General features: G+C 44.2%; 1 protein-coding gene across 5 annotated transcripts in view; it reads right to left on the bottom strand.

The window, feature by feature from the left end:
- EDARADD (EDAR associated via death domain) overlaps nt 1–22038 on the bottom strand; it is a 134938-nt gene that overhangs the window by 57708 nt on the left and 55192 nt on the right. For all 5 annotated transcript variants that reach the window (XM_055234440.2, XM_063613457.1, XM_063613458.1 and 2 more), the window contains 3 exons: nt 20866–20924; nt 15888–15927; nt 3041–3099 (listed from right to left, as the gene is read on the bottom strand). In XM_055234440.2, the coding sequence (XP_055090415.1) occupies nt 3041–3099; nt 15888–15927; nt 20866–20919 (153 nt within the window). In that variant the 5' untranslated portion in view covers nt 20920–20924. The remainder of the gene's footprint in view (nt 1–3040; nt 3100–15887; nt 15928–20865; nt 20925–22038) is intronic.

Genomic DNA, 22038 nt, shown 5'->3' with positions numbered 1-22038 from the left:
CCTGTATTTTTTATGTCCAAGAATACCCAGTTCAGATTGGTCGTAGAGTATATTCTCAATAAATACCAGTTGTAATAACTTGTAGAAGTTGAATAGTTCTAGTAGATGGGGTATTGATTTTAAATAACTAAAAGTAAAGGGTTCTTTCTGAAATTGTACTCGAAATGTCAGACCTTAATGTTTTGTTTAAGAGACAGGTCTTGCTATGTTGCCAGACTAGCCTCAAACTCCAGTTCTCAAGTGATCCTCCCACCTCAGCCTCCTGAGTAGCTGGAACCACAGGCATGCGCGACCATGCCTGGCTTAGACTTTAATTTTTGACACTAGGACACTACGATGTTTTTCCTTGGCATCATTCAAAAAAGGAAGCTAAAATTAATCCTTAGTAGAAGGAGATTTTAGTTTTTAAATTCTAAAAATCACTAAAAAGGCAGATAATAATTATTCTAAAGAACATACTTCCAGCTTGCTTTTATTTTATTTTATTTATTTATTTTAAGACAAGAGTCTCTGTCACCTAGGCTGGAGTGCAGTGGCACAATCTCGGCTCACTGCAACCTCCACCTCCTGGTTCAAGCAATTCTCCTGCCTCAGCCTCTCAAGTAGTTGGGATTACAGGCACCTGCCACTGCACCCTGCTAATTATTGTAGTTTTAGTAGAGATGGGGTTTCACCATCTTGGCCAGGCTGGTCTTAAACTCCTGGCCTCGTGATCCACCTGCCTCGGCCCCCCAAAGTGCTGGGATTATAGGCATGAGCCACCGAGCTCGGCCTCCAGCTTGCTTTTAATGTCTGAACTATAGGATGGAGTGTGGGTTGTTTTCTTCTTTTAAACGTTTCTCCCTGGTGAATTTTCTTTGTTCTAACTGCCAAGTTCATTTCAAAGAATCCTTCTGAGTATCTAGCAGTTAAAACAAATCCTATAGATTATACAAAGAAATAGTCAATGGAAGCAGCCAGCTGCTTATAGTACTGCTTTTTATAGGACAAGAAGACATTTTGGTTTTTTTGGTTTTTTTTTGTATTTTTTTAGTAGAGCCAGGGTTTCACCGTGTTAGCCAGGATGGTCTCGATCTCCTGACCTCGTGATCCGCCCGCCTTGGCCTCCCAAAGTGCTGGGATTACAGGCATGAGCCACCGCGCCCGGCCGAAGACATTTTCTTTTAAAATAGAACTTTAAAAATCTCAAAGAGGTCTTTCCCCTATTTTTTTAGTTGATAAATATATTTTCACCTTTTAGATAATATTTACTTGATATAGCCAAGATTATAACACAGAAATTAGGAAAAATGCTGCACAGTGTGCTAACATATATTCTGTATCTAATCTTAAGTGGTTTTGGAAAATCCCTAAAAGTAAACTACATGAGAAACTTAGCATTCTTTTATCTTCAAGGAACCAAAAAAATTTGAGGAGCAAAACTTTGTTTAAAAATTAGGATTATAAGAAGAACAAATTTATACTTTCAGTTTACTAAACTAGTTTAAATTCAATAAGCACAGAAGCCCATTATTAGATTGTAATTTCAAGGAAAATGTTGAGTATCAGGAGTAAAGAGTGAAGTCTGATATTCACAATTAACGGTTGAAAATTCCCCAAAACAAAGTTAAAAGCACCACTGACCATTTTCAAGAGAGTTATGTGTTTTAATTTAAACTGCTTATTTTATCAACTATTGTGTAACTTCTCTTTATTACAGAGGTGATTTGACTACCCAACAATGTTACTGTTAAAGACTTTATTACAGACTGATGTTTTAAAAGCAAGACTAGGCAAAACTTGTTACAAATTAACTTGACGGTATATACAGAAGGAGCAGAACTGAATCAGCCTATTTGAGGCAAGACATGCCTTTGAGATACTGAATGCTGTAAATATAGTTAAGCAACTCTGCTAATGAGCTTTGGGAGACAGAACAGTGGTGGCTTGGACAGTACAAGAAGTAACTGACCAAGGAAGTCCCCAGAAAGATGTATATCAAAAGGTGGAACAGTGGAATGACAGGCAATTCTCAACTTTTTGTGTGTACTTCTTTGCACAATCTGAACTTTAAAATAATGAACATTATGGCCAGGTGCAGTGGCTCACGCCTGTAATACCAGCATTCTGGGAGGCCTAGGTGGACAGATCACTTGAGGCCAAGAGTTCGAGACTAGCCTGGCCAACATGGCAAAACCCCATCTCTACTAAAAATACAAAAAAAAAAAATTAGCCGGACATGGTGGTGGGCGCCTGTAGTCCCAGCTACTTGGGAGGCGCAGGCAGAAGAATGGTGTGAACCTGGGAGGTGGAGCTTGCGGTGAGCCGAGATCATACCACTGCACTCCAGCCTAGGCGACAGAGTGAGACTCCGTCTCAAAAAAAGCAAAAAAAAAATTAGCCGGGCATGATGGTGCACACCTGTGATCTCAGCTACTCAGGAGGCTGAGGCACAAGAATCTCTTGAACCCAGGAGGCAGAGGTTACAGTGAGCCGAGATCGCACCACTGCACTCCAGCCTGGACAACAGAGTGAGACTCTGTCTCAAAAAAAAAAAAGATTAAAAATTAAAAAAAAAGAACATTCTTTTATAATCATAACACAATAAACATATTTCCTTTTTGGAAAAAGATAATAGAAATAATATGTTAAAGTTTGACATCTGATATCTAAAAAAAATTAAAGTTTTATAAAGCATTACAGAAGTGTTTTATTAGAGTATCTAGTTTTGTTGTGTCTTAAAGAATTTGCCCATCCACAGAGTGCCAACTGCATTAGAAAGAAAGCAACTCTCCTTTCTAACTCACCAGCATTGATTTTCTGTTGTTGGCATGTAGAAAAGTATTTCAAAGAATGAATGAAAGCTACAATATTTATTAGAAGTAAAAAAGTTCTAAAGATATGCTACCTTACTGGGATGCTTAGGGACCATTTGCAAACCCTGTTTATGATCTAGAAATCCTGTTTTTCATTTTTTATTTGTAAAGCTCTGTAACTCTCAAAAAATTTTAGGTGGATTATCATGTACCTAAGAGTGAAATATAGTTGAAATTATTCTTACCTGATTTTTCATATCTGAATTTCGTGGGCAGTTCAAAGTAATTGTATCACTTTCTTCAGCTAGGAAAAAAAGAAAGAAAGAAAGAAACAAAGCGTGATTTTAAAAAGCACACACTCTGTGGTGTAAGACCTAAAATTAAGGTTCAGTGTCACGTGCTGCCTTGGCATCTGGTAAAATCTGAAGGGCTGGACTACAAATTCCTCTCCAAACTCTGCTCTTAAGGATAAGATCCCCCAGCTAAACAATGATCCTTATCAAGAGATTAGGTGCAATTCCTGCTTATTTTTTATTTTTATTTTTTAAATAAGAGAGGCGAGCGGATCACCTGAGGTCGGGAGCTTGAGACCAGCCTGACCAACATGGAGAAACCCTGTCTCTACTAAAAATACAAAATTAGCCAGGAGTGGTAGCGCACGCCTGTAATCCTAGCTACTTGGGAGGCTGAGGCAGAAGAATCACTTGAACCCAGGAGACAAAGTTTGCAGTGAGCTGAGATCATGCCATTGCACTCCAGCCTGGACAACAAGAGCAAAATTTCATCTCAAAAAAATAAAAATAATAGACAGAGGGTCTCACTCTGTCATCCAGGCTGGAGTGCAGCTCACAGTAATTGGAACTCCTGGGCTCATATGATCCTCCCGCCTCAGCCTCCCAAGTATCTGGGAAGATAGGCATGTGCCACCACACCAAGCTAAGTAAGATATAGGGCCTCACTGTGTTGTCCATGCTGGTTTTGAACTCCTGGCCTCAAGTGATTCTCCTCCCTTGGCCTCCCAAAGTGTTGGGATTACTAGCGTGAGCCACTGTGACTGCCCCCTGCTTATCTTTGGGTAGTGGGTTTCAGTTTCCTGCCAACATGTGGAGTTATTCAAACAGGCTGATCATGAACTCACATGGGAACCAGAAGGCAGCCCACCCTTTTGATGCCACAGTGCTTGCCTCACACAGCCCATGGTTTTTCGCTCTGCTCTCAAGTACAATATCTGTGTGCCCCTGCATGGCTCTGCGTGATGGGCAGTGTCCTGCTCCCCTGGGCTGTGAGCATATGTGACTCATAAACTGCTGCTGATCTTGTCTCTCCAGTGTTGGGTGTGTGTGTTTTTCCATCCGCATAATCCTAGAGCAGGGGTGAGGAGAAGGTGATCAAAACCACTGGCATGATAGCGAGGAGTGGTGGCTCATGTCTGTAATGACAGCTACTCAGGAGGCTGAGGCAGGAGGATCACTTGAGGCAGGAGTTTGAGAGCAGCCTGGGCAACACAGTGAGACCCAGTCTCAAAAAAATTAAAAATTAGTCAGGCATGGTGGTGTGTGCCTGTAGTCCCAGCTACTGGGGAGGCTGAGAGAGGAGGATTGCTTGAGCCCAGGAGTTCAAGGCTGCAGTGAGCTCTGATCATGCCACTGCACTCTAGCCTGGGGGACAGAGTGAGACCCTGACTCCAAAAAAAAAAGACAAGAAAAAAAAAAAAACAGAAAGAAACAACTGGCATAATGAACAGGATGACCCGACCACAATCAAGGACATTTGGTCAGATTTCATTAACTGCTCTCGGCTAACCAACTTCACTAATACCATGCAGGCTGCCTGGGATAGAATTGACAATTACCGGAAGATTTGCACTCTGGCCTGTGCAATGCTGTGTTGTCTTTGTTGATTGTTTGCTATCTCATCCCAAGATGAAAACTGTTGTGAACTGACTGGACCCCAGAGCTGTCAAGTTGGGCCTGTGTTTGGCAGGTGGACTCTTGAGGCTCCCATCTGTAAAGACGGTGGTAGCACATCCCCCTAACTGGTTGCTGCTTATCGAGGGACAGGTGCAAACTCTTTTAGCAATACAACTAGCTTGGTGACCATCACTGGCCACTTGGGGCAGCTGTACAGACACTGTTTGTGAATGTGCATCCCCAGGTCAGCCATGGGGGTGGTCCTTTGCAGACAGAGGTTTGCAGAAAGGAAGGAGAGAGACCAGGGAGTTCCCCAGGGGAGTTTCCCTGGTGCCCTGGTTGCTGTTAAGGCAAGGGCAGTGACCCTGCCCGTCCCCTCAGCTGCTGCTTCCCTTGCTGCTGCCAATGTGTTCTCCTGACCCCCAGGGGCATCCATGGCGGTCTGTGGCCCAGGTGCTAATGAAGAAAGAAAAGGGGAAAAAGCATTTGGTACTCAACTGCTCTCTTGGCGCAGAGCCCCTGGCGAGCGCACCCAGCTGTGCTTAGCGAGGCTGCTTCCAACACGCCAAAGAGCTCATCTTGCCATAGTGGGTTTAATGTCCCCACCTGGGCCACAGACAAAACCACCTGACTGGATGAGGACCCCATCCCCAGGGAGACTGACTGGCACTCCCTGCAGGAAGAGGTGGCTGCCTGCGATGGGGGCCACCTGGCTCCCAACACTTTGCTCGTAACCTCCCAGAAGGTCCCTGTCACAGATGATCATATGGAGACAAAAACTGAAAGCCACAGCTTTATGTGGCTAGAAATCCAAAATATTCTGAGGGCATTTGTACAAGACAGGAAAAAAATCCATAAACAAATTAGTTAATTAATTAAAGAAAACCCTCATAGCAGAAAAGACAAAGTTGTAGCAGAGTCCCTCCATCTCTGGGTTACAGGCCAGCACTCTTCCATTGGGCTGGACCCCACTGCAGCTTATGCCCCTGTTGCAACAAAGATCCTGATCCTCAGAGTTGTAGGGAAAACTCCTGGGGCACCGTAAAAGGGTTAATTCACCCTGACATAAGCCCACCGTTTTTAAACTATATGAGAGCAACCACTGCCACAGGGAAGGCCCCACCCCTGATGATACTGATTTGAGGTTGTCCGGGGGAAGAAATTTATCAATATGAGCAGAGTAGAGAAGACTGCCCCTGCCAAAAGTATATCCAGTGACCATAAAAAGGGAATGAAAGAAAGATATAAAGAAACCTGGACACAAAGGAGAAGACAGGTCGGGTGTGGTGGCTCACACCTGTAATCTCAGCACTTTGGGAGGCCAAGATGGGAGGGTTGCTTGAGGGCCCAGAGTTCAAGATCAGCCCAGGTAACACAGTAAGACCCTATCTCTACAAAAAATTTAAAAATTAGCTGGGCATGGTGTCACATGCCTATCATCCCAGCTACTTGGGAGGCTGAGGTGGGAGGATCACTTGGCTCCCAGAGGTCAAGGCTGCAGTGACCCATGATCACACCACCGCACCCCAGCCCTGAGTGACAGAGTAACGTCCTGCCCCCCCCCCAAAAAAAAAAAAAGATGCTTCACAGTGGATTACTACAATTTTATTTTATTTATTTTTTGAGACGAAGTCTTGCTCTGTCACCCAGGCTGGAGTGCAGTGGCGCGATCTCAGCTCACTGTAACCTCCATTTCCCAGGTTCGAGTGATTCTCCTACCCCAGACTCCCAAGAAGCTAGGATTACAGGTGCACACCACCACACCCGGCTAATTTTTGTATTTTTAGTAGAGACAGGGTTTCACCATGTTGTCCAGCTGCTCTTGAGCTCCTGACCTCAAGTGATCTGCCCACCTCGGCCTCCCAAAGTGCTGGGATTACAGGTGTGAGCTACCACATCTAGCCAGATTACTACACTTTTATTGCTGTGGTCCCATCCCTAAGGCTTCCATACCCCATGCCTAATATAATTGGAAAACACTGACTCCATCCAATTAGTGACTAGAAAATATTTTGCTATTACAGATTTGCCTAATATGTTCTGTTCAGTGACTATCTCAATAGTCTCTCAATCAAAGTTTGCCTTCATCTGCAAAGGGACACAATACATCTTTACAAGGCACCCATGTGGCATTTCAACAGCCTGGTCATCACACACAGGCTTTGCAGGCAAGATCTAACTGCATCCTACTTTCTCAGCCTCATGAGTGTGATGACATTACATGGATGAGATCCTCCTCTGAGGACATTCTCACTTGACATTCTCATGCAGGCCACACAATACAGTACTCACAACAATGTTCACGGAAAGAGATGGGCCACTGCCCCACACATAGTGCAAGGCCCTGCCACCTTGGTGAAATTCCTAAAAATTACTTGGTAAACTAAGGGCTGCTCCCTCCCAGACACTGTCAATAAATAGCTATTGACCCTCTCTGCACCCACAATGTGAATACAAGTCTAGTATTTTTTTTAGTTCTTCTTTGGGTTCTGGTGGCAACATATTTCTCATTTACAAATTTAATCTCATGGATGCCAGTACTTGCAAGTCAGCTCAATGTAAATTTGGGCCCCTCCAACAAAAGTCGACAACAGGCAGTCCCATTAGGACCCCCAGAGATTTCTGCACTGTAGGGGCTTCAGCAACCTCCTCTCATTCCTCCTGAAGTCTCTGGACCACCCATGATAGCTGAAAGTTGTCCATAGGCTTTTGATACAAGAAACTGCCCTCCTAGGCCCTGTTCTACACACTATTAGAGCAGCAACTGCTAGCTGCATACTAGGCTCTCTTGGAAATAGAGGCTGTCATTAAACGCTAGCTGTGACCCTCCATACTGCGCTGTCCATTATGCCTTAGGTCATGGAAGCAAAATCCTGCAAGCTCCGCATGGTTACCAAGGCCTCCCTCACCAGAGACCATGGTGCTGGAAAAAGGCACCCCTCTTGCAGACTCCTAGGTTATCTAGGGAGCCCCTTCAAAGCAACTGAGTGAAGAGGAATGGGAATTTGTAGACTTTACAGATGACATCACTCCCATCATACACGATGAAGCTCAGTGGACAGTTGCTACTTTCCATCCCTTAACCAGGATATCCCGGATAAAGGAAGGACCCAAGATTAGCAAAACTGGCCAAACTTCAGGCAGTCATCTTATTGCTGGATGTCCTGCCCAACAAATCGCCCCATTTGCACAGTTTTTATAAATTCTTGGACCATTGCCTAAGAGTTGCACCCTTTGTGGTAAAGAACTCTCAGTATCTCTTGCCTCAAATACACCCAAACTATAAATGAAGAAACAGATGTCTCTACGTACAGTAAGGACACAGGACTTCAGCAGAACATTTTGGTCCCCTTTGGAGTCCCACATATTACTGACAGTGAGCAAGACACTCATTTTTCTTCTGAGAACAGATAATGCTGGGCTCTTAAGCCATTCAATGAAACTTCCACCTCCCCTCTCATATCAGGCAGCAGGTTCGATTGAGAGGCATAATGAAATCTTCAAGAAACTCCTATCTAAGTTACTGGGTGTCACTATTGCCACAGGCCTTAATGAATCTAAATCCACAACCTCTGGGGACATGTAATCCCTACACCAATGCCACACGGGTTCCTCAACTGCCTTTACTGGCCATCAAGGGGACACCTCTGAAGTTCATGTTTTTGATGACCATCTCACCATGCGGCCCTCTCCCTCCTGGTCAAGTGCCTTCCTTGCTTCTTAGTGGGGCACTTCTATTCCCTAGAAGTCTCAGCCATCATCAAGGTTTAAATTTATGCCATGGCATCTAGGGGTGAACTGTTGTATAAGACCTAACATTGAGACTCAATTTATGTGCTACTTTGACATTGGTAGAACTGGGAAGGGCTCACATCTGTAATCCCAGCACTTTGGGAAGCCAAGGCGGGTGGATCACCTGAGGTCAGGAGTTAGAGACCAGCCTGGCTAACATGGTGAAACCCCATCTTTACTAAAAATACAAAACTTAGCTGGGTGTGGTGGCGGGCACCTGTAATCCCGGCTACACAGGAGGCTGAGGCAGAAGAATCACTTGAACCCGGGAGGCGGAGATTGCAGTGAGCCGAGATCGAGCCACTGCACTCCAGCCTGGGCGACAGAGTGAGACTCCGTCTCAAAAAAAAAAAGAACTGGGAAGATCTTGAATGGCCTAACCACAAGTCTCCTTCCCACTCTGCTCCCATGGCCAAAGTCCCCTAGCCAATCAATGCCCCTTACCAAGGGGACCAGGCACAGTCCTTGTTCTCTTTTTGTAATGGGCTTCATTTCCCCCGACTCCATGGACTTCCTCAAACAAGCCAATCACATCCTCCCTGACAACCAGGAGGCACCCCATTTGCTTAATACCATAAAGCCTGTCTGACAGTCCCTGGTTGTTTGCTCTGCTCCTAAGTGTAACCCCCATGTGGCCGTGCATGACACGCAGTGTCCTCCTCTCCCGGACTGAGTATACATGACTCATAAATTCCTGTCGATCTCATCTGTTCAGTGTTGAGTGTCGTGTGTTTGGCCATCCCTGTAACCCTAAGATGGAATCCCTCCCCCACCAACGGGGTGAAGAGAAGACAATCAAAACACATTCTTCCCTGGTGGGGCATGGTGGCTCATGCCTGTAATCCCAGCACTTTGGGAGGCCGAGGCAGGTGGATCACCTGAGGTCAGGAGTTCGAGACCAGCCTGGCCAACATGGTGAAACCACGTCTCTACTAAAAATACAAAAATTAGCTTGGTGTGGTGGCGGGCACCTGTAATCTCAACTACTCGGGAGGCTGAGGCAGGAGAATTGCTTGAACTCAGGAGGCGGAGGTTGCAGTGAGCCGAGACCGTGCCACTGCACTCCAGCCTAGGTGACAGAGCAAGACTCCATCTCAAAAAAAAAATTCTCCCCTGATTAACAACATGATATCAAATTCCACTGTGTTCATTCGTCTGTCATTTTACTAAGGCTTTCAGACAGTAGAGAGTGGGATTATACTTGTCCCAACAGCTCACCCTCCTAAAGGTCAAACCTAAACCATTTTGGTTCTCTTGTTCAAGTTCAGGTAGCCAGTGAAAAGCAAAGGAACTTGAAATTCATGTTAAACATTTAACAAGTTTCCATATGAATTGCTAGGAAGCAACTTCCATTCCAAAGTTGTGTTAACTTCACAGTTTTCCTACCTGTGGTGAAGATGGTACAAAATAGCTTAAAAACTGATTTTGTTCCATCAGATTCTAATTTTAGTCACAGAATTCAAGGCCATACTCTAAACTTTAAAGTTGGCAGAAATATATTATAACAGAAAATTTAGCACCATGTAAATGTTTAAAGTTATTTAGCCTTAAATACAGAACCATTTAACTCAGGGTTGAAAAGTCAGGATGAAGTGAGGGATTGACTGATTAAGCCATTTGATTTTTACCTTCATTAGCAGTCTTTTTTATTTTATGTATTTATTTATTTTGAAACAGAGTCTCACTTTGTTGTCCAGGCTGGAGTGCAGTGGCATGATCTCGGCTCTCTGCAATTTCTGCCTCCCAGGTTCAAGTGATTCTCGTGCCTCAGCCACTCCAGTATCTGGGATTACAGGTGTGTGCCACCACCACACCTGACTAATTTTATTTTTGTATTTTTAGTAGAGATGGGATATCACCATGTTGACCAGGCTGGTCTGGAACTCCTGGCCTCAAGTAATCCACCCGCCTTGGCCTCCCAAAGTGCTGGGATTACAGGCGTGAGTCACCGTACATGCATTAGCATTCATTCACCTATTATGCGCTGAGCTGCTAGATTGGTTCAAATAAGGGACCATGTATATTCGTTGTCTCACACACAATTCCGACTGGAATAAAAGACTTTCTTTCCATAATAGTATTATCTGGGAAACTGAAGCTGAAAGTGTGGTCTTTGCCTGAGGCTGTGTATGTTATCTTTTTACAGCTAGAGCGGTTGCTGACCCAGGCTTGTGTCGCTCTCAGCTCTCCTGCCTGTCAATCAGAGTGCTGAGCTCTCCCCCAGACCTCCTTAGTTGGAATCTCCAGGGCCCCAGAAGTCTGCGTTGTTGACAAGCAACCCCACATTCTGATGCACACTGAAGTGTCATTCGTCGCAGCCCAACGTAATAGGCGTGTGACTTCAATCACAGTCATCCCCACAATGTCAAAATTATTAACCCAGATTTCTTTAAAGTGCTTTTTTCCCAATACGAGAAGTTGAGTTTTTTGTTTTGTTTTAGTTTTGTTTTTGTTGAGATGGGGGCTCACTGTTGCCCGAGCTGTAATGCAGTGGTGCAATTATAGCTATAGCTCACTGCAGCCTTGAACTCCCAGGCTCAAACGATCCTCCAGCCTCAGCCTCCCATATAGCTGGGACTACAGGTGTGCACCACTACACTCAGCTCATTAATTTTTTTTTTTTTGTAGAGATAAGAGTCTCACTATGTTGCTCAGGCTGGTCTCAAACTCCTAGTCTCAAGTGGTCCTCCTGTCTCGGCCTCCTGAGACACAGGCAAACAACTTGAATTTAATAGTGACTTTTCTCAGGTGGTTTTCCAAATGCTCCCAGGGTCATAGTCCTCTCCCTCCCCTCCATCCTCTTACACACAAAGGATTAAAAAATGTTTTGGAGAGTTGTTACCATTGTATTCTTGCCATAACTGGGAGGGGAGGGCAGGTTGATTTTTGGTTTACTGTAACAGAAGACTCCCAAGAGGGCAGGTGGATTTTTGGTTTACTGTAACAGAAGACTCCCAAGAGGGCATGTGGATTTTTGGTTTACTGTAACAGAAGATTCCCAAGAGGGTCTCTGTCAAGGCTCAGGGGGCGGGGGCGGGGAGTGTATTTATTGAACAAGCAGGATGAGAACACACAGCAAACCATACAGGTGGGAGGATGAGGAGTTTCCCGTGAGAACAGGGACAACTCTTCACATAGCATCATTATCAATCCATGAGGTAGGAAATCATATCAAATACAACATATTGGCTTCCTAGTTTTAGGACAGACCTTTCTACTTTTGAATTATTTAGTGATTTCCTAGTACTTGTTTGTTTTCTCTTCACGTGTTCAAACTGAACTACTTCTACATTTAATTAACACATTGTTCTAAAAGGCACCCCCAAACAGCATCTATGTTTAAGTTCAAGTTCCTCAAACTTCTTAAGGTAGCATTAGTCTACCTCACTTCGGCCAGGCGCGGTGGCTCACGCCTGTAATCCCAGCACTTTAGGAGGCCGAGGCAGGCAGATCACGAGGTCAGGAGATCGAGACCATCCTGGCTAACACAGTGAAACCCCGTCTCTACTAAAAATACAAAAAATTAGCTGGGCGTGGTGGCGGGCACCTGTAGTCCCATGTACAAGGGAAGCTGAGGCAGGAGAATTGCGTGAACTTGGGAGGTGAAGCTTGCAGTGAGCCGAGATCGCACCACTGCACTCCAGCCTGGGCGACAGAGCGAGAATCCATCTCAAAAAAAAAAAAAAAGAAAAGAAAAAAAGAAGTCTACCTTACTTCTCTTTAACTTCTAAATACACTATAACATTTTTTTGAATGATCAAAGAAAAGAGCAGGGACACAAGAGAAAATGAAGATGATAAAATCTTGTTAGATTCGTGTATTTAAGTGTAATTTTCTCCCATTATGAATAGTGGCTCAAAAATCAAAATTCCTTTTCCAAATACATTTTTCTCTCGAAAACGTGAACAGTCACATTCCCTTCAGAACAATTAAGCAGCAGCTTCTATGAGATACTGGGAATCACGTGATGAAAAATAAATCTCAATCTCACCAGTTCTTAGTACCCATAGACTCACAGAACAGCCATCAGAAAAGAGCCCCAAACAAAATGAACCACCAAAAACTGTAAAATCAGGCGGTGGCTGCTTGAGGTGGAAGTTCTGCATTTATGCCCAATGAGAAAACAGATAAAATTTATATTAACACATTTCACCTCAAAAACAGATGTTGACAAATGAAATTACACTAGATTTCCACAGCTGATTATTAAAACCACATTATTCAAAACCAATCTATTCTGGCCACTGTTAAAGGTTTATACTCTCTGTGAATAAAGTAGAAATATGCTAGCAGTATGAAAGAGATTTTGTGAAACTGTTAACACTAATTACAAATGATGCTTCTAGTAAATAAAGCTGGCCTCCTTAAAACTCACTTAAATGTTGGCGTCCTAGTCTTTCCTTTATAGAATTAAATTACAATTGCTTTTAAGTCTATAAATCAGTCTCTTCTTTAATTCACATGGATTTTTCTTTCCCTAAAAACAACTTATTTATTTATTTATTTTTGAGACAAGGTCTCATTCTGTTACCCAGGCTGGGGTGCAGCCCAGGAGGTTCGTGCCTCACTGCAGCCTCAACCTCCCAGGCTCAGGTGATCCTCCCACCCCAGCTTCCCTGGTAGCTGGGATTACAGGCACATGTCACCACGCCCAGCTAATTTTTTATATATTTTTGTAGAGACAAGGTTTCACCATGTTGCCCAGGCTGGTCTTGAACTCCTGGAGTCAAGTGTGAGCCATGGCACCCAGCCATAAACAACTTTAATGAGAAAATTACCACAATGTCTAATGATAGTATTGGTCCCACCAGTGACATCAAAGAAAAATGCTAGCAGATATCAAATTGTTATATTGTTGAGCGCAAATGTAGGAGTAAGTTTTTAAACTTCTAGACATGGTTCATTTACATATAAAATGACGTATTTATTTGGAGATAAGAAATTATGCACTTAATAATAATGTTCACTCCAATCTGTTCCTTGATCTAAGAAAAAAATACTATTCAACATGAATAAGGACAAAGGAAAGACCTAGGGTATGGTTTTCACATTCACATTACTTATAAATTCATTAAGATTTTGTAGAACTCAAATTCTAGGAGAAATCTGATGATACAATTACTGTAGTATCAGGTTGCTAAGCAACAATCTTTTTCTTTCAAAACAGGAAATCACACTTAAGAGTGACAAAAAAGATATTGAGCCCGATGGCACCACGACATTCAATGCTAGGGCCACTACATCTCCGTCTTTTTCTAAGACAGTTTCACTTTGTCATTCTGACTGAACGCTTGATTTTAAGCTTGATTTTTCACACTTCTTTGGCTGGATTTCCCTACACCCCTGTCTGGTGTTCACAAGTGGCAGGCACCATTCTCGATTTATTTCATTGAATTCTCACCAGCACCCTGGGAGGTGGACAGTAACCTTGTCCTCCCCGCTGTGCTGAGGAGGAAACAGAGACCCTGAGACCTGAAGCCACTTGCAGAGGCCACTCACAGCCTTTTTGGACAGAAAAGAAAGGGCACTCTAATGGTGTCATTTCAGGGAGCAGGGAGAAGGGTCTGGGATAGTAGGGGGAGAAGAGGAGGAGAGCTTTGGCCAAACTCTGGACAGGTTGGCCCTAGGGATCTTGCTACGATTATCCACTACCATGAGAACTGTTGGGGAGACACACATTAGTGCGTGCTGGGCAGGCCTACACCTCCATGGTGACCAGGATGCCAGGTGCCCCTGCCATCTCTGAAACTAGTCAGATCTGATTGTCCCCAACCCCACCCCATCCCACCCCTCATCTCTGGGTTGTCAGCAGACTACAAGGTAGAGGCACCACTGTGACAACCAGCAGCTTGTCCTCCATAAAGGAACACAGGGCCCAGGTGCGGTGGGTGGCTCACACCTGTAATCCCAGCTCTTTGGGAGGCCAAGGCAGGTGGATCATCTGAGATCAGGAGTTCAAGACCAGCCTGACCAATATGGTGAAACCCTGCCTCTGCTAAAAATACAAAATTAGCCGGGTGTGGTGGCGGGCACCTGTAATCCCAGCTACTTGGCAAGCTGAGGGAGGAGAATCACTTGAACCTGGGAGGCAGAGGTTGCAGTGAGCCAAGATTGTGCCATTGCACTCCAGCTTGGGCAACAAGAGTGAAACTCTGTCTCAAAAAATAATCCAAAAAAAGGAACATAGCCCTGCTGACCACCCAGCAGGAGAGGTTATGGAAGGCTAGGGTCTAGCCACCCCCATAGTCTGCACCATGCCTAAAGCATAAGTGTATGGGTTATCAAAGATAGCTTTTCTAGTTTGCTTTTGGGCCTAACAAGCATCCCTCACCCCTTTGTCTAGCCACAGAACAGTGGTTTGGGCAAAATCCACTCCATGACCCTCCTCCCCGACCCGATCTCAAGGCTCAGACCTGGCCAATGTCCTCCATCCTCCTGATGACAATAGTTGATTTAAGGATGGCCACATGACCTGAACTGCCACAATCACAATCATCTCTAAAATTGTGCTATCCATGCTGGTGGAAAGGCTCCCTCTTCCTCCACTACCTTGAGAACACCATCTAAAGCAGGAGGCACTAGTAATCATCTTTCCCTCCACGGGGGAAATCCTGCCCAAGAATGGAGCCAACATGGAAGAAGACAGAGCCATGAGACGGAGAGACTCAGCCTGACAGCCTCATTTAGATGCTTGGATCCAGCAGGGCCCAAAGACCCCAAAGTCAGCGAGTTCCCACTTTTTTTTTTTTTTTTTTTTTTTTGAGACGGAGTTTGTTGCCCAGGCTGGAGTGCAGTGGTGTGATCTTGGCTCACTGCAACCTCTGCCTCCCAGGTTCAAGCGATTCTCCTGCCTCAGCCTCCTTAGTAGCTGGGATTAACAGGTGCCTGCACCACGCCCAGCTAATTTTTGTATTTTTAATAAAGACGGGGTTTCACCATGTTGGCCAGGCTGGTCTCAAACTCCTGACCTCAGGTGATCCACCCGCCTCAGCCTCCCAAAGTGTAGGGATTACAGGTGTGAGCCACCACACCTGGCCAGTTCCCGCTTTTTAAACAAATTAGTGTTAGATTTCTCTCCCTTTGCAACCCAAAGTCCCAGCTGTCTTCATTTTATGCCTGTTAAAAACACCACAGGAGTTTAATGCATAATTTGTTATGGAATAATTTACAGTTTTTAATAAGAAAATTCATTTCTATTGCAAGGTTAAAAGATACGATTTAAAAAAAGAAAAAAATTAATTTCTGAGACAATTATGTCACAAGTCACGAGCTAATCTATGGGCATGTTTCTGCTTTACAATTTTAAATAATGAAAAATTACGTCGACTAGTGCTTTGTTCACAATATTAAAATAATCACACGTTCAAGTAGTTATTTTAACTGTACATACCTTTAGGGAGTTCCGTATCTTGAATGGGATATTTGTCTGACTGTAGGAACCAATAAAAGAGGAGAGTTATTTTTAAATGCCATGTAAGATCAAAGTGAAAAGAAAGCTTTGTCTTGGGAAAGTTATGACTTCAATTAAAAACTTGAAAATGTTTAGCCTCAAACTTATCAACTGGCCTCACCCGTTGATTGTGTTTATTCTCAGTCGACGGGAATGAAATCAAGGTTGACAAGAGGTTAATGCTGGAACATGAAACAGAATAAGCCTTCCAAATTTCCACAGCTTGGACCACAAAACTACATTTCCTCTCTTTTCTGCAGTGCTAGCCTCCTGCAGTTTACAATTGAGGAGCATTTGTTGTCATGAATTATGAGGACAGATGCATTTCTTCTCACCGTTTCTGCAACAGTCATTGGGGTCAATAAACATGTGTTCTGGGCAGTACTCACTATTGCAGAGCTCTGGCCTGGGCTGACTGAGACAGGATGATTCAAAATATCCCTTCCCTACTGATTGCACAGAGATCTAAAAATCCGTAATTATGCAAAATTCAGCACAGTTCCTCAGTGCATCGGTTGAGAATAATACTGTTACAGGAATTCAAAATAGCAAATGTTCTCACAATCACATATATTTCTTTTCATCTATTCATATTTACATGCCGATATCTAAAGTTTCAGAAATTTATTTCAGACTAAACAATGTAGCCATTTCTGAAAACGTCCATGAGAGGAATGAAAAGGAGCCTAATTTCCCAACCCTGTCCCCTAACCCCTGCTCGGTTCCCAACTCCACTCAGCCCTATCCTTCAGCCTGAACAAAATTACACCTCAACAATTTCCTATAGGTCTCCACCCATGTCTTCCTCCGAGAGAGGAGAGAAAGAAAGAAATGGAGAATTGAGGGTTTTGTTTTAAATGCCTTTCCTTGGAGTTTCTTTGGAGCTGGGCAGTAAAGTTTCGGAACTTCTAGAAGCCTCCAACCTCTCCCAACAAAAATAAATTAGTAAATAAAAATTAATCACACAGAATAGTCCAACCATTCTACCCCAGATCAAATTAGTTCTCATCATTATCCTTCCAAGACCGTGGAACACAAACCTGTACTAGAACATTTATCACTCTGTTTTAAAAAGAGGCTGGGCGTGGTGGCTCACGCCTGTAATCCCAGCACATTGGGAGGCCGAGGCAGGCGGATCACCTGAGATCAGAAGTTCGAGACCAGCCTGGCCAGCATGGTGAAACCCCATGGTGAAATTCCCATCTCTACTAAAAATACAAAAATTAGCTGGGCATGGTGGCTCATGCCTGTAATCCCAGCTGCTCAGGAGGCTGAGGCACGAGAATTGCGCCAGGAGGCGGAGGTTGCAGTGAGCTGAGATCATGCCATCGTACTCCAGCCTGGGCAACAGAGCAAGAGTTGGTCTCAAAAAAAAACAAAAAAAAACAAACAGTACTTGTCTATTTCCTCAGATAGACTGAGTTTTTCCAGAGATGGAACTATAATCTGTGCATTCCCAGATTGTAACATAGTTTTAAGTAAATATCCACTGAAAGTCTGCATGGAAGAACATACAAGCGGGAGCAAGTGCAGGGCTCCTAGAAAGACTGATGCAGGAGCTAGGCCTAGAGAATGGCCGAGAACTGGATGAACTGAGAAGAAGCAGCAAAGTAGTTGCAGGTGGCAGGCATGGCAGGAGCAGGGATCAGGTGGCTGGAAGAGCTGGGGGTATAGAACTGAAACAGAAAGTTTGTTGGAGGTGGACAGAGGAAGGTGGGATTAGATGAGAAATGATGGACCCAGTTTCCAAGAAAGACCAAGAAAGATAAGCAAAGGGATTTAGGTGGGATGCCCTTCTAGGTTCTCGGGAAACTTGCTACCTGCCCTACACCGACTTTGCATGAGGGAAGATGGTCAACACAGTGTTGCAAGAAGTCAGACAAGCAGGCAATGACAATTCTCTGAGATGGCAATAGGGACTGGGCTACAGAGAGGGGAGCACCTGAAGGTCCCAAGGCAAGTAAGGCTTCGTAGATCAGGGGAACTCTTGAAGCGAGATAGGAAGAGGCACAGGAGTTCATTAGGTAAGGATGCAGGGAGATTTTCCTTGCCAGAGGGAACAGCATTATTGCTACCCTGGGAGGGTGAGAAGGTATGGCATATTAAGAAGCACCACATAGCTACACAGGGCTGGGTCATCAGGTGAGCAGTGGATGCTGAGGTAAGGCCATGGAGGACCTCATCTCCCATGTCAAGAGGTATATACTAAATCCTGTACCCAGCGGGAATATTGTGGGTTGAATTCTGTCTCCCAAACCAGATGTGTTGAAGTCCTAACCCCCAGTTCCTCAGAGTATGACTTTATTTGGAAACAGGGTAGTTATAGAGGTAATTAGTTAAGTTATGAGGTGGGTAGGCCCTTGACCCAATATGATTGGTATCTTTAAAAGAAGAAATGAGGGCCAGGCACAGTGGCTCACGCCTACAATCCCAGCACTTTGGGAGGCCAAGGCAGGCGGATCACCTGAGATCAGGAGTGTGAGACCAGCCTGACCAACATGGTGAAATCCCGTCTCCACTAAAAATACAAAAAAATTAGCCAGGCCTGGTGGCGGGTGCCTGTAATCCCAGCTACTTGGGAGGCTGAGGCAGGAGAATCACTTGAACCCGGGAGGCAGAGGTTGCAGTGAGCTGAGATCACATCATTGTACATTGCACTCCAGCCTGGGCGACAAGAGTGAAACCCCATCACCCCCAAAAAAAAAGAAGAAGAAGAGGAAGAAGAAAGAAGAAGGAGAAGGAGGAGAAGAAGAGACAAGACACAAACACCCCAGGAGAAGATGGTCGTGTGCTAGTGAAGTGAGAGAATGGAGTGATACCTCTATAAGCTGAGGAGCTTCCACGATGGCTGGCAACCACTACAAGCTAGAAGAGACAAGGAAAGATTCTTCGCTATGGGTCTCAGAGGGAGAATGGCCCTGAGGACACCTTGATTTCAAGCTTCCAGCCTTCAGAACCATGAGCAAATACATTTCTATTGTGAAAGCTGCCCAGTCTGTGGTATTTTGTTGCAACAGCCCTAAGAAACTAGTAAGAGGGACACTTTGGAAAGATCACTTTGTCCCCAGCATAGAGATAGTAATTAGAGGTAGCCGAGCCCCACGGTGAGCATAAGGACATGGCTCCAAGGGAGGGAAAGAAAACCTGGTAACAGGAAGTGAGCAGTATACCAGGGAGACCTGGAGAGTCACAGGTCAGGGCAGCGGGAAAGGAAAGAAGGCAAACTGAATAACACTTTGTAGAAACCAAAGGCTTTAGTAACAAGCTACTCCAGAGATATATAAGCCATGGCCGTGGGGTTGTTCTCATTCCATTTTGATCAGAGTGAAGAGACTGAGAATTTTTCATAGGAATTTCCAGTGGGTATCAAATCTTGACCCCCTACGCTGTCCACAATTTACCAAGCCAGGGGTAATTAAAGGACAGGAAAACAAACACCTCAGGTCCTCAAGACACCTAAGATTTAAAGACATTTAGTTGAATTATATGAAGTGTATTTTGTGTCGCTGTAACTAAATTAGTTAACCACAACTTTTCACGAGTTGGTAGATCCCATCCTCCGAGGATCTGGAACAGAAGGAATGTGTCTTACACAATATGCCCAACACACATGCCACCTGTCAGAGAGCACTGCTTAGGCCCTCAGCAAGAGGCAGTGCTGGGCAGGAGCACAGGGCTCTGGTCTAGGTGGCTGCACACTTCCATTAACTGTCCTTTCTGCATCTGTAGGATGGGGATATCTGCCCCACCATCTCAAGAGATGGTTGGGAGGATCTTGGGAGGTTGAAAAATAATGATGGCAGCCATAAAAAAGAACAAAATTCTGTCCTTTGCAGCAACATGGATGCAGCTGGAAGCCATCATCCCAAGTGAAACAACTCAGAAACAGAAAATCAAATACTGCATGTTCTCACTTATAAGTGGGAGCTAAAGAATGGGTATATTTGGACATAAAGATGGAAATAACAGACACTGGGGATTCCAAAAGGGGGGTGGTTGGGAGGAGGGCTCAGGGTTGAAAAATGACCTATTAGGTACAGCGTTCACTATGTGGGTGATGGATTTATGAGAAGTACAAACCTAACCATTATGCTATGTATCCACGTAACAAAGCTGCGTATGTACCCATGGAATCTGAAATTAAAATGATAATAATAATAAAACCATAAAGTGAATTTTAGAAAACCAATACGTGTGAAATCTTTGGATAACCTTAAAGCAATAGCCTCAGAATGCTTACGGGAGGGTGGGGAGAGGATGAGGCTCAGAAGGCAGCTGCTAGAATTAAACGCTGTTCCAATAGCGTGTGTCCATCTGGCAAGTAGGCCAGGCACGGTGGCTCACATCTGTAATCCCAGCACTTTGGGAGGCCGAGGGTGGCGGATCACCTGAGGTCAGGAGTTCGAGACCAGCCTGGCCAACATGATGAAACCCCAACTCTACCAAAAAAAAAAAAATACAAAAATTAGCCAGGCATGGCGGCACATGATTGTGGTCCCAGCTACTTGGGAGGCTGAGGCAGGAGAATCACTTGAACCTGGGAGGCAGAGATTGCAGTGAGCTGAGATCGCGCCACTACACTCCAGCCTGGGTGACAGAGCAAGACTCCGTCTAAAAAAAATAAAAATAAAAAATGAAATAAAAAAAACAGGGAAGTAGACAAAGCCCTCACATAATGTAATATCACCTCCAACACGTGCAAAAGAAGAACAGAATCTAATGCCATTTTTAGCCTGGAGAAACCCAAAGTTTATTGTTATCACATAGAATACCAAGATAAAGCAGTTTATCTTAGAAAAATCTTACTTTGGGGTTTCTGATGCACATGTAAATACTGAGTAATAAAAACATAAAGAAATAACAAAGGAAGAAAAGCAAAACAATAATTATCACCATTAGTGTAAAATTTGTCACCTACCATGTTAAAGGATAAAGTGCTAGGGTCTGTGTCTTCCACTGGTTCCTTTGCCATATGATCTGTAAAAAGAACAAAAACAAACAAATAGAACGGGTTTGCTTTAATTTAAAACAATAAATGAGTCCTTTGATAACTGTCTCTATACAGAGGCAAGTAATTTTACTCAGGCTGAAGAAAACCTTACTTCTTTTTTTTTTTTTTTTTTTTTTTTTTTAAGAAATAGGATCAGCCGGGTGCGGTGGCTCATGCCTGTAATCCCAGCACTTTGGAAGGCCAAGGCTGGTGGATCACTTGAGGTCAGGAGTTCGAGACCAGCCTGGCCAACATGGTAAAACCCTGTCTCTACTAAAAAATAAAATAAAATAAATATAAAAATTAGCCGGGTTTGGTGGTGGGTGCCTGTAATCCAAGCTACCTGGGAGGCTGAGGCAGGAGAATCACTTGAACCCAGGAGTCGGAGGTTGCAGTGAGCCGACACAGTGCCACTGCACTCCAGCCTGGGAGACAGAGTGAGACTCCGTCTCAAAAAAAAAAAAAAAAAGGAAAGAAAGAAAAAAGAAACAGCGTTTGCTCTGTAGCCCAGGCTGGAGTACACTCAGGGGCACAATCATAGCTCACTACAACCTCAAGCTCCCGGCCTCAAGCGATCCTCCCACCTCAGCCTCCCAAAGCACTGGGACTACAGGCATGAGACACTGTGCCCGGCCTGAAAGCCTTAACTTCCAATTATTAGTTGAGACAAAATAAAGAGGAACAGATTCAGAATGCATCAAGAAAGAGATTAATAAAAAGAAACTATAGGCCAGATGCAGTGGCTCACGCCTGTAATCCCAGCACTTTGGGAGGCCAAGCCGGGCGGATCACCTGAGGTCAGGAGTTCAAGATCAGCCTGGTCCAACATAGGGAAACCCCATGTCTACTAAAAATACAAAAATTAGCCTGGCATAGTGGTGCACACCTGTAGTCCCAGCTACTTGGGAGGCTGAGGCAGGAGAATCGCTTGAACCTGGGAGGTGGAGGTTGCAGTGAGCTGAGATCACACCACCGCACTCCAGCCTGGGTGACAGAGCAAAACTCCATCCCAAAATAATAAATAAATTAATTAAAAATATAAAAAGTAACTATATAAAAAACCCCACCATATTTTGGAACAGGTTACTTATAAATATCTTC

The sequence above is a fragment of the Symphalangus syndactylus genome, chromosome 19 (genome assembly GCF_028878055.3).
Source record: "Symphalangus syndactylus isolate Jambi chromosome 19, NHGRI_mSymSyn1-v2.1_pri, whole genome shotgun sequence".
NCBI lineage: Eukaryota > Metazoa > Chordata > Mammalia > Primates > Hylobatidae > Symphalangus > Symphalangus syndactylus.
The sequence above is the reverse complement of the archived record's forward strand: the minus strand, read 5'-3'. Positions and strand labels throughout refer to the sequence as shown.